General features: G+C 49.0%; 1 protein-coding gene across 1 annotated transcript in view; it reads left to right on the forward strand.

The window, feature by feature from the left end:
• NARS1 (asparaginyl-tRNA synthetase 1) overlaps positions 1-13,585 on the forward strand; it is a 43,813-nt gene continuing 30,228 nt past the window's right edge. The window contains exons 1-3 of the mRNA XM_085890577.1: positions 1-265; positions 6,591-6,673; positions 13,441-13,506. Of these exons, the coding sequence (XP_085746703.1) occupies positions 238-265; positions 6,591-6,673; positions 13,441-13,506 (177 nt within the window). The 5' untranslated portion in view covers positions 1-237. The remainder of the gene's footprint in view (positions 266-6,590; positions 6,674-13,440; positions 13,507-13,585) is intronic.

The following is a 13,585-nucleotide window of genomic DNA, read 5'->3' on the forward strand; positions in this document are numbered from 1 at the left end:
GGTTGTGAATGAAGAAAACACCCTGAAGGGAAGGAACCCGGTCCTTCCTTGGCTGATGCAACTTGTACATTGAAAGCGGTTGAGGCAGTTGAGGCAGTTGAGGCAGTTGAGGGAGTTGAGGGAGTTGAGGGAGTTGAGGGAGTTGAGTTGAGTTGAGGTTTGTTTTGTCTCCAGAAAACTATTTTATATTCCGATTCACTCATCGTCCGATTGGCCTGTGTTGTTGTTGTTGGAGAAATGGCTGAAGATACAGTTTTGACACGGGGTAAGTTTTTGAGATTTATTGATTGTCTTTGTTATGACGGAGGGAGGGGGGGGGTTGTAGCATCGTTGAGGTGGGAGGGGGGTTGTGGCATCGTTGAGGTGGGAGGGGGTTGTGGCATCGTTGAGGTGGGAGGGGGTTGTGGCATCGTAGAGGTGGGAGGGGGTTGTGGCATCGTAGAGGTGGGAGGGGGTTGTGGCATCGTAGAGGTGGGAGGGGGTTGTGGCATCGTAGAGGTGGGAGGGGGTTGTGGCATCGTTGAGGTGGGAGGGGGTTGTGGCATCGTTGAGGTGGGAGGGGGTTGTGGCATCGTTGAGGTGGGAGGGGGTTGTGGCATCGTTGAGGTGGGAGGGGTTGTGGCATCGCGGAGGTGGTAGGGGGTTGTGGCATCGCGGAGGTGGTAGGGGGTTGTGGCATCGCGGAGGTGGTAGGGGGTTGTGGCATCGCGGAGGTGGTAGGGGGGTTGTGGCATCGCGGAGGTGGTAGGGGGGTTGTGGCATCGCGGAGGTGGTAGGGGGTTGTGGCATCGCGGAGGTGGTAGGGGGTTGTGGCATCGCGGAGGTGGTAGGGGGTTGTGGCATCGCGGAGGTGGTAGGGGGTTGTGGCATCGCGGAGGTGGTAGGGGGTTGTGGCATCCTGGAGGTGGGAGGGGTGTTGTGGCATCCTGGAGGTGGGAGGGGGTTGTGGCATCCTGGAGGTGGGAGGGGGTTGTGGCATCCTGGAGGTGGGAGGGGGTTGTGGCATCCTGGAGGTGGGAGGGGGTTGTGGCATCCTGGAGGTGGGAGGGGGTTGTGGCATCCTGGAGGTGGGAGGGGGTTGTGGCATCCTGGAGGTGGGAGGGGAGTTGTGGCATCCTGGAGGTGGGAGCGGAGTTGTGGGAGGGGGGTTGTGGCATTGTGAAGGTGGGAGGGGGTTGTGGCATCGTGGCATCATGAAGGTGGGAGGGGGTTGTGGCATCGTGGCATCATGAAGGTGGGAGGGGGTTGTGGCATCGTGGTGGGGGGTTGTGGAGGTGGGAGGGGGGTTGGCATCGTGAAGGTGAGAGGGTGGTTGTGGCATCGTGGAGGTGGGAGGGGGGTTGTGGTATCGTGAAGGTGGGAGGAGGGTTGTTCCATTAAGTGGGTTGGGGCATTGTGAGGGTGGTTGGGGGCATCGTTGTGGTATTTTGGGGATGGGGTAGTGGTTGTAAACCGTTGGGTTATTTGAGTGTGCTGAAAGTAGAGAAGAACCCACGAAATGGTTCAGGACAACTGTTGGAGTACAATATGGTGGCATGCTTTCACCAGATTTGTTTTGCTTGTGTTGACAAGCTGCAGTGAGCAAGCCTTGACTGGTGAAACTGGAGGATTTGTGTCCGTGTGGGTCTCTCTGAGAACTGTGAATAATCCAAGATTTGCAGGTGATGATAACAGAACAATCAAGGAGGATCCACACAAAGTAACGGACAAGGTTCGACCAGGAAAGCAGAAAATTCAAAATTCAGATCAACATGCAAAAGTTCAAATTCATGATGATTGGTAAACAAGAAGACAGAACGATTTAACGTTGGACACGAAGAACTAGAACAAGTGGACCATCTCTACACCCTGGAGGATTATTCACAAAAAGCAAAAGTGGATTGTGAATTTTAATTATTTTAATTTTTGTAGACACTGTCGAGGCTCGTAGTCGAGATGCCAAACAGCCATTTCAGGGTAAAGCGTACTTTAGTGTCATTACGAAGTTATTATTGTTATTATTGTTTTTTGGTTGATTCATCATCTCTGAGCTATCCTGAATCAGAATCAGCCGGGTGCCAGACTCGCACCCTTGAGGAATTTTTTTTAGAGGCGACAAACAAATGACCACCGACTTTCGATAAATTCTGTTTTAGGCTATATCTTCACTTCTAATGCACTTACAAACACAATTTTGGTGTCGACTACTATGTTTCATGCGACAGACAAGGTAAACGTTGATGATTCTCTCAAGATTGGATGACAACAGATGGTGGAATTTGAATCTGGATGGACAACAAGCTTCAACAAGACACTAACCAAGAAAGTGACCCTGATGACTTCGACCGAACAGAGCATCAATCTGGATGGAAGGCCAGTATATGATACCGAATTGATGTACACCCGAGTCAAATGTCTCCAACAATACAGGGATATTGATATCGAGGATGTCCTCTCTTACGAGCTGTCCCCTGTCCCAGCCTCCTTGTTTGATGAGAGCGGTGCGATGCAGGCTCAGTCGAAAGAAATCCTGAAGACGAAACTCTAAGTTGAGCAATCAAGTCGAATCCAACGTGTTCCAGATGCTGTCATCATCCATGGATGCGCCATGTTATGGACTGTACATTGGCCCACAAATGGTACAGTTGAGGATTATGTGACCAACTTCATGGGAACCATCAAATACCACCTGAAGTGTTGTGACGTATACCTGATTTTGACAGGGACATCAAAATCAGCACGAAACAAATGACGAGATCCAGGCGCGCAGGTCATGATTCAAGTCGAAAACATCAACTCAACTTACACACAACACTTCCAGCGCAAAAAGTGGTCCTAAATGTAGCCGACAACAAAGTACAACTGATCGATTTGATCTGTCGGTATCTGGTGACCCACACTGTGGACAACCAGACCAAACTGGTGATCACCAGAAAAGATCCTACACCAGTACAAGTATGGAACAATTCCACTCTCCAGAGACAGGATCTGAAAACACACCTTGAAGAAGCAGATATCATCATCACCATCATCCATCACTTAGTTAGAATTGTGTCAGGAGTCAGTGGTGACTCACACATCAAAGTGGTCTGTGACGATACAGATGTCTTTGTCCTGTTGATTCATTTCTACCTCGAGGAAAAGATGACTGTGGATGTCAGCATGGAGAGTCCGTGTGCTGGGAGGGCGAACGTGGACATTCACCAAACAGCACTGAAACACAAAAGCATCGCCAAATATCTGCCTGCTGTACATGCTCTGACCGGATGCGATACTGTCGTATTTGTTTGGCATTGGAAAGGCCACTGCGCTGGAGGTTCTAATGGGCGGACATCATCCCACCTTACTTGGTCAACTGGAAGCAGACGAGGAAAAGATGATATCTGAGGCAACTTCCTTCATTGGTGCCTGTTATGGTTCCAAAGTCGAAGGTGATATGTCGACACACCGGTATCAGTTGTGGAAGTCTAAGATGGCCAACTCCAAGATTACCTCTGCTCCGAAATTGAAGCCGTTGCCCCCATCGCATGATACCTTTGTTCAACATGTACATCGCGCTCATCATCAAGTCATTATATGGAAATCGGCCACTCAGTCAGACCCGCCGAACTTGGATCCCATCAAGTATGGATGGCAAGAAGTTGAGGACGGTGCGACGTTGTGTCCAACCACACTTCCACCTGATGTGTCTGCTGCACCTGTCACCATTCTGCAGCTGATCAAGTGTGGATGCTCCACCAGCCGGCCATGCTCCACCGGGAGGTGTGGTTGTGTGGCGGCACAGATGTCATGTTCGATGTTTTGCAGTTGTAATGCTGGATCAGACTGTTGGAACGAACAGACAAGGGCAGTAGCTGCTAATCACGACGATGACGATGACGAAGATTGAACATAATGGAGAACATTGCATCTTTAACAAAGTTAATATTTGTTTGCCTAAAAATAAAAGGTAATTTCAAAATCATATACATGTACCTACTTACTTTAAGACAAAACCCAAAGTCAGAGTCAACTATCCACATGTATCCGGATATATTTGTGTAAAAATCGTATTCCAATATAATCAATTCATTGATCATTGCAAGTAAGTTACTTCAGCCGTCATTGACTATTATTGTACGTAGTATTAATATTTGAGGGTTCATCAAATTAAATTTCTTACTCGAAGTGATCAGGGGAACTGCAAAATAGCCATTTTTCATGTTTAAAATGGAGGCCATCTTGAAAACATGAGACAGGTCTTGTATATACACCTTCAATTTTATCATTATCGGATCCCTTGACCATGAAAACATAGTAGTAGACACCAAAATTGTGTGTGTAAGTGCATTAGAAGTGAAGATTTAGCCCAAAACAGAATTTATCGAAAGCCGGTGGTGGCCATTTTGTTTTTCGCCTCTAAAAAAAAAAAAAATTCCTCAAGGGTGGGAGTCTGGCACCCGGCTGATTGTGATTCAGGATAGCTCAGAGATGATGAATCGACCAGAAAAAACTTCATAATGACGCCACAACATGCTTTTTCACATTTCCGCTGGACTACCGTGTGAGAGCGAACACACAGAACGTACAACAAGGGGAGCAGGAGACAAGAGGGGAGGGGGAGGGAAGAACAAAACAGTGGGGAACAGAGACATGAGGAGATCTGTGGCAGGGAGAGGGATGAGGTGGGGGACACGGGGTAAACAAGATGGACACAACAGGGAACTTTCAGGAAGGAAAGCAAGACATTTTGAAGGAGGTGGGTTTGGGATGGATTTACGGGGGTAGAAAAGATCGAGGATTTGGATGGGGGAAGATAAGAGGTGGTGGTGAACGGCTGTTTTGAAAGCCTGGAGGTAAGACTGGGAAAGAATAGAGTGAGGAAGTTTATTCCAAAGGCGGGAAAAAAGAGGAATGAAAGAGTGAAGATGAGCAGTGATTCATGATTTTGGTAGTTTTACCAGAAGGGGGTTGCTGGCGGACCTTGAACGCCCTGCGGAAGTATGGAGAAGGGGGGGGGGCGAGGCATATTGCAGACAGAGCAGGGTGGGCGAGACCGGAGAGGAGACGGTGGAAGACAGAAAGACCACCAACCTGCCTGCGGTGATTGAGTGAGAGGTCCAAAGACTCGGCCTCATCGCGGGAGATACCAATGATCTGAAATGTCTTGTTTTCCACAACATGAAGCCGAGAAAGGTGAGAGGCAGGAGCACCAGCCCAGTTGGGAGAGCAGTACTCCATCAGGCTGCGGACGAAAGCTTTGTCTGTGGTCAGGAGCTCAGGTGGGCTGAGGATTCCCATTCCCATATGCACGACGGAGGATTTTGAGGCGAGGTTTGAAATGTGGCTTTCCCATGAAAGGTCATGGCAGATAGTAAGATCCAGAAGCTTGAATGAAAGGACTTCTTCCAGAGGATTGTTGAGAAAGTCGATGGGGAGGTTTTCTAAACGGTCCTTTCGAAGAGACATAGTGAGAGTGTGAGATTTGTCCGGATTGAAAGGCACGTTCCACGTGTTGGACCAGTTTGTGATTTTATCCAGATCTGCCGAGAGCGAACAAGCTGCTGCTTGCCGGTCTGAGGGATGCCCAGATGGTACGGCAGAGGATGTAGTTATCAGCAAAGAGATAAAGAGGATTTTGCAGAGTCAGAGATGGTTAATAAAGAAAAAAACAATCTAAAAAAGCCACTAATTAATTATACAACTGTTCGGTTACGAAACGCTAAAGGCATTTTAATAAACAAATTAAGAATGGTGTACAGTATATGAAAAGGTTCGGCCAATACTTTTCAAAGTGTATGTGTTGTCATTTGAGGAATGCTGATTAAAAAAAAAAAACAAAAAAAAAAACGATTATTGCAGAGATGAGTAGAGCAGTAGATTAACTCCCAATTTTATCAATAATTGTCATGGAATTGATCATTGCTGATGATGACAAGTCTTGTCTATTTTCAAACCATCTGATTACTGATCAACCAACGAACAACTCAACTCTGGACGTGTTCCTGGAGCAGTGGTCAAATGCTCTAAATCACAAACAAAAGGACAGGACCATCTCCTTCCACATATCCTCGGCATTTGAAACGGTCTGGCATATTGCTCTACCTTTCCAGCTCGTTACCTGTGACGTACAAATCCACTTTCAGAGCTGGCTTTATGATTTCCTCCACTTGAGCAGTCAATCGTGCTATGAATCGAGCCCCCTCCTCTCTCTCTCTCTCATCCTGCTGGATGCTGAAATTCCCCAAAGCAGTCTTAGGCGCAGTCTTATTCCTCATCGACATAAATGATCTCTTCATTGCTCTGAAAACCCTCTCTTACCTTCCCCAGATGATGACTCGTCGTGCCGTACCGGACCCTCAAACCGACTGAGCCAGACATCAGCCGTGTCGCTCTCTGCTCACCTGTAATTGATAGGATGCTGGTTTAATAAATGCAACATGTAACCCAATGGGCATTGTCTCCTGTCGGTGCACTGTAATGATCACAGACTTGAATCGAATAAAGCTCCATATACATATATCGCAGTGAGAGTACCTTATTGAGGAAAGTTTCTGGGCTGGTATTTAGAAGATCTTGGAGCTCCAAACGAAACCTTTCACATTGATGATGCTTTATTGCCTTCCTGGCAGGTGAACTGTATACTTCAGAGAGGGCAGGCAGTGATGTGAATGGTGATGGAAGTGAAGGAAACCCTTTCCAAACTGTGCTCCAGGCAAGTTGTGCACTTTGTGATGACGGCTCATTACAATCATTCCTGTAATGGTTTGTTTTTGTAACCCATCGTATTAGCCCGTCATACATCATACGTGTCCCATTCCATACCATAATCGTGCAAACCATATAATGTGTCCCGTACAATCATACAGTATATACGATGTGATGTATTGTTGTTTGCACAGGGTGTGTAAACCGTGTGCTCACCTGCTCTGGATGTGTGGTGTGTGTAACTGGGACAGCTGAACAGTGAGTGAGTGAATGGCTCGCTGAATTTGAAACCGTGCTTGGGGGGGGGGGGGGGGGGAAATGAAATCTTTTACAACTGCTTCCTCTCTTATATCACCCTCATGGTGGGAAGAGAAAAAATCCCCACACTATTAAATCGATTTATTATCGAGCCATTGTCATAAAAACGAGCACATAGTCCATGGGCTTATGTAACATTTTCTGGATTTGTCATTTTTTGGGGGGTAGATTCGTGTTACCCATGTCTAAACACATCTATAAACTTCACTGGTTTAGAAAAAAAAAGGTGCCAGTTTTTCCATTAACATTTCGGGCCTCCCTTTTGAATTTCAAAATGGCCACTGCCGAAAATCTTCTTTTAAAAATAATATTGCAAAGTAACCATAACTATTCATTCAAATGTCATTCAATATTTATTTTATTTTATCTAAACTCATATAAAGGGGACAAAGATTCATTAGAAGCAAACTAAGAGCACGAGAAATACTCTAAATATTGGGAAAAATTCAAGATGGCCGCCTGATCTCGGGGGTTTTCGATGTAAAATGCCATTACTTTTGAACCAATAGACATAAGAGGTTGTTTTTGGTGTCTAATCATATGTTTTGGCACAGGAGGATTCCAATAATAACATATTTATGATTGGAACACTCTTTGCCAATCCTAAGCCTGGTGTTGGCTTAGTGGTTTGGGTGGCGGCTTGGGATCCCAGGGTCCTGAGTTCAAGACCCGTTGGCTGCTGAATTAACACCAGGGGGTTGACTCAGCCTGTCATCCATCTGAGGTTGGCGAAGTGAGTACCAGTGTACTGGTCCCGGTGTATGCCCCGGTTAGAATAGGTGTACCATATCCCTGTGTGTCGTAAGAGGCGACCAGGGTTGGCGTCAGGAAGGGCATCCGGCCATAAAACATTGTCTCAAGAAAAAGCCAAACCCCTGCACAGCAGGGAAAAATGGCTGTAAAAACGGTCATTATATAACTCTTTGCCAATCCTCCAAAACATTTAACTGAAATAATATAGAGCATGTAATTCAATACAAATTAATTTGGGCGGTTATAAATACAATTAGAAGATGGATAAGTTTTTTTTTTTTTTTTTTTTTTTTTTTTTTTTTCAAAGGTATGAAAATGCGACTTGTATGAATCAGGAATGTCAATGTTACTGATTAAACATTTATAGTTGTCATTGCTTCAATCATCTTCTAGATCTTTGCCAATCCTTGGTGGTGTCATGTTCGTACAGCTGTCGCCTTCCCCACCACATTTGCCAAGTTCGGTACAGACCACACTGTTTCCTCTGCATGAGCACCTTTTTGAACACTTTGATTTCTCACAGTTACACCTGACGAGCTGGTGCAACCTGAAAAAGAACAATCAGTAGCTTTTTGTCTTGGTTTCGCCACCCCAAGGCTAAAGGGTCAAGAAAAGGTGGGTTCAATACCATATCCTGGCACCAGATATTACACTGGACATGGGCACGGCGTATATGTTCAATCCATGCTCCCTGAGTCGGTGGCAGTTTGTCAACTCCTTGTTCATCTGTGAGTTGCTTGAACAAAAACCATCTCAGAATCTTTGCTTGCCCAAAGTGGACTCCAACTGGAGAGAAAAGAGAGCAAAGAAACTCTTCACAACCACAAAGAACTTCTTCAGATGGTTCAGCCCCTTTGCCAAGGTCAGCTAGTGCTCTCAGAATGGTGGGGCTTGCCTTCAGGAAAGTTGTAAAGCACCCCTTCTTTCCCTTCCCTTGGATATGTCCTGTCATATCACAGCCTGTGAGAGCAAGCCAGTTGATCAAAGCTGCTGATTTCTCTGGGCCAAGCTTGTCATATATATATATATATATATATATATATATATATATATATATATATATATATGTATATGTATATGTATATATATATATAATATATATATATATATATATATATATATATATATATATATATATAGACTGTAGGAAGACTTTCCGTCGTTTTTCGCTTGTGCCCATGATTAGTGCAGAATGGTTGCCAAGTAGTGGTGTTCTTTGTAGAGCCAAAAGTAGCACATCAGTGTCTTGTGAATATGTGTGGACATTCATTCCATTGCTCGCAACTTCAACAGCATGATAACTTATAAGAGTGTCCGCCTCTTCCTGTGTGCTGACACCGGTCATTGTTTCAACTTCATAATTCGTCATGACCTCTTTCCGTGTTGCAGTCATAACCTTGACGGTACTGGAGTGGATGAGCTGATGGGAAAGGTGGAGAGTTAGTGAATCCTTTGTGCTGCTGCTGGCGAGAAACATCTTTTTGTCTTTGATGCCTGTTGAGTCTTTAACAATGTAGGATTTAGTTCCCTTCAGCTTGCCTTTCCGCCGCTCTCTCGTCTGCTCCTTCAGTGATGCATTCTTGGTGTAATTATCAAATATAACTCGCACTTGACAATATCCACGAGCCTTTGAGTCAATGAGTGTGACAAAGGATGTTGCAACTTGTTTGCAAGTCTTGAAATTTGTGACTGCCATTAATTCCTGTACCACTACCATTCCATCAACGACAAGACATGTCTCAGATCCCTCATCAAACTCGGCAGGTTGTGCAGAAGCTTGAGCTGTGCCATTGGCCACCAGATCTTCCAGAAGCTTTATCACTGTGCTCTTGTCTGTAGTGGGATGCTTCCTTGATCTATAGATTCCTGAAATTCAGCATTGAACTCGATCTCTGCAGAAATAAATTCCACTGTATTTTCTGCCTGATGTTCTCTGTTGCTGACTCTTTCTTTGGCTTGTATGTACTTGCGCCATTTAATGGTATGGCATTTTTTGTGATATTTAATGTCCCTTGAAAGAAAGTCGCCATCAGTTATGTTTGCCAGGTTTACTTTCCATTGTTCATTCCCGCTAACATCAACTATGTTTTGGATTGACACTCCAATATCGACACTTCGACAAGTAATAAGGCGTTCTGTGTTACCATCACAAATCTTCTCGTTTTAACAGAAGAAACAGTGTTCCTTTTGGAATGGAGGGTAACGAGATCTCTTTCGTGTGCTGGTAGATGCAGGAGTTGCTTGCTTTGGGGTGTTAGATGTTTGTGATGCGGGAGGGTGACCACCGACTTTACTGAATGACAATACACTTGATTCTTGAGATAAAACTGCTTTGTCATATCGAGCTTTGTCTCCCTCAATGTGTTGCTTGTGTGTTGCTTTACCACGACATGATTTGTGCCACACTGCATGTTGGTTGTTCAGTTCTTTTCCAGATATGCCACTCGGTTGTTGATGCAAACGAACATACTCAGGGTTTTGATATTGAGCCCTCTTGCTTATACAGTCCAACAATGATTGGTATGATTCCAGCTCTGGTTGTCGCATATGCTCCAGTTGATGAACACCTTTAATGTCAGTGAACTTGTCTCCTTGACACAACAAGCAGATTCGAAAGTCAATGGAAGGTTCAGTTGCACGCTTCTTACATGATGGTTCTCCACAGGATGCCATAGTTAATCTGGAATCAGAACCATAAGTGAAATTAACAATTTGCCATAAATTTCAATGCGTTAAGTATTTTACAGGATGGGATGTGCACTGTGCATTTTTGGTCTTCTGAGATAAAGCAGTAAGTTATTTGGTTCACAGTGGATATGCATCATATTGCAAGCAGAAAATATTCGTCAGACACCAGTAATAAGTGTCACATTCAAACCAATATTTCTTGACATTAACATCAAACCTGTTGATATCCATGCAAACAGAGTTCAAATGAACAGTTGTCTCAACGACAATGCATTTGGTACCCAAACTCTATTTGCACACACTTTGAATTATATGTTCAAAATAATGTTAAATACCGAAAAATCGTACATATAGGGTAAAAACAGCAGCCATTTTAAAATTCAAAATGGAGGCCCAAGAAGCTAATAGAAAAACTGGCACCCTTCTTTTTTTTTCCTGAATCGGTGAAGTTTATAGATGTTTAAACACGGGGGCCAAGAATGTACCCAGAATTTTGCTTTTTTTACATAAGCCCACAGACTAACAGCACTCATCAATTAATGGCTGCACGAAACTACAACACGATGAAGCTCTCCCATCCCATGATGCATCTCAATTGGGCCCTGACGGGAAGGGACGGCACAGGGCGGCACAGATACTTGTACGTCACTAAGGGCTGCGCCCTTTCCCGTGCACTGCACATCATCATATCCTTTCCCGTCCCGTACCGTGCCCCGCCCGTCCCGTCGCGCATCATGCCCCGCCCCGTCCCGTGACGCATCGTGCCCTGCCCCGTGGCGCACCGTTCCCCGCCCGTCCCGTCGCGCACCGTGCCCCACCCCGTCCCGTCGCGCACCGTGCCCCACCCCGTCCCGTCACGCACCGTGCCCCACCCCGTCCCGTCGCGCACCGTGCCCCACCCCGTCCCGTCGCGCACCGTGCCCCACCCCGTCCCGTCGCGCACCGTGCCCCACCCCGTCCCGTCGCGCACCGTGCCCCGTCCCGTCGCGCACCGTGCCCCGCCCCGTCCCGTCGCGCACCGTGCCCCGCCCCGTCCCGTCGCGCACCGTGCCGTGCCCCGTCCCGCCGCGCACCGTGCCCCACCCCGTCCCGTCGCGCACCGTGCCCCACCCCGTCCCGGCGCGCACCGTGCCCCACCCCGTCCCGTCGCGCACGGTGCCCCACCCCGTCCCGTCGCGCACCGTGCCCCACCCCGTCCCGTCGCGCACCGTGCCCCACCCCGTCCCGTCGCGCACCGTGCCCCACCCCGTCCCGTCGCGCACCGTGCCCCACCCCGTCCCGTCGCGCACCGTGCCCCACCCCGTCCCGTCGCGCACCGTGGCGCATCATGCCCCGCCCCGTCCCGTGACGCATCGTGCCCTGCCCCGTGGCGCACCGTTCCCCGCCCGTCCCGTCACGCACCGTGCCCCGCCCCGTCCCGTCGCGCACCGTGCCCCGCCCCGTCCCGTCGCGCACCGTGCCCCACCCCGTCCCGTCGCGCACCGTGGCGCATCATGCCCCGCCCCGTCCCGTGACGCATCGTGCCCTGCCCCGTGGCGCACCGTTCCCCGCCCGTCCCGTCACGCACCGTGCCCCGCCCCGTCCCGTCGCGCACCGTGCCCCGCCCCGTCCCGTCGCGCACCGTGCCCCGCCCCGTCCCGTCGCGCACCGTGCCCCGCCCCGTCCCGTCGCGCACCGTGCCCCGCCCCGTCCCGTCGCGCACCGTGCCCCGCCCCGTCCCGTCGCGCACCGTGCCCCGCCCGTCCCGTCGCGCACCGTGCCCCGCCCGTCCCGTCGCGCACCGTGCCCCGCCCCGTCCCGTCGCGCACCGTGCCCCGCCCCGTCCCGTCGCGCACCGTGCCCCGCCCCGTCCCGTCGCGCACCGTGCCCCGCCCCGTCCCGTCGCGCACCGTGCCCCGCCCCGTCCCGTCGCGCACCGTGCCCCGCCCCGTCCCGTCGCGCACCGTGCCCCGCCCCGTCCCGTCGTGCCCCGCCCCGTCCCGTCGCGCACCGTGCCCCGCCCCGTCCCGTCGCGCACCGTGCCCCGCCCCGTCCCGTCGCGCACCGTGCCCCGCCCCGTCCCGTCGCGCACCGTGCCCCGCCCCGTCCCGTCGCGCACCGTGCCCCGCCCCGTCCCGTCGCGCACCGTGCCCCGCCCCGTCCCGTCGCGCACCGTGCCCCGCCCCGTCCCGTCGCGCACCGTGCCCCGCCCCGTCCCGTCGCGCACCGTGCCCCACCCCGTCCCGTCGCGCATTGTGCCCCATCCGGTCGCGCATCGTGCCCCGTCCCGTCCCGTCGCGTCAAGAGTTGTGATAATGAAACACTCGGAAATTTCTGGTTTTCATGAATCCCTGTTTAATCACTTTTAACTCCATTTGTTTTGTGGATATATTTTGAGGAGTCTTTCGAATGACAGAACCAACATGATGCTCTGATTGCACAGACGTGGCAATCACCCATGGTTTTTCTGTTGAAGAAACACAAACATTAACCGAATGTTTCTGTGGAACCTCTCTTTTTTTTTAAATTTTACACAGCAGTTCTCTCTAAATGAATTGCTTGCACGACCTGGAAGGAAAGAACCATGTGTCGAGACTCTCAGCACGGTAGTTTACTGTCGATGGGCATGTCGTGTGTGTGACTCATGTGGATGACGTGTTTCAAGTGTGAGGAAAGCTCATTGGGCGACAAGACACATCGGACTTGCTGAACCTCTATCTATATAACTTAGCCCGTCATCAAATTGATTGAAAGGTGCCTGCCATGTCTGATGTCTTGGCACTTCTGACTGCTCCCAGACCACTTTGAAATTCAGGCTCTATCTTACCTTGCGATCACGTCAAAAAGCTTTTATTTATGCAGATCTCTCTTCAAGGCTTTCACAGAAGGCAACCTTAAGCTTCAGGCCATGTTTCGGTTTGCGAGTATGGCCCTTAGGTGTCCAACAGCGAGAAAAAGAGTTGTGATGTGACAATAATGAAATATTTATTTGTTGCTTGCTGTTAATAGCAATTAATATCCTCTCTCATCTTTCAGGCATTGAGAACACCCAAGAAAGAACCATTTCCCACTATCTATGTGGATGCGAAAGGGAACGACGAGGTGGGTTTTTGTTGATAATGGTGGTTGGTGTGTTTCACACACACACTCACGTTCTGCAATAATTTGTTAAAGGCCTCCC

The sequence above is a fragment of the Eptatretus burgeri genome, chromosome 8 (genome assembly GCF_056783735.1).
Source record: "Eptatretus burgeri isolate ZD-2024b chromosome 8, Ebu_testis_v1, whole genome shotgun sequence".
Taxonomy (NCBI): Eukaryota; Metazoa; Chordata; class Myxini; order Myxiniformes; family Myxinidae; genus Eptatretus; species Eptatretus burgeri.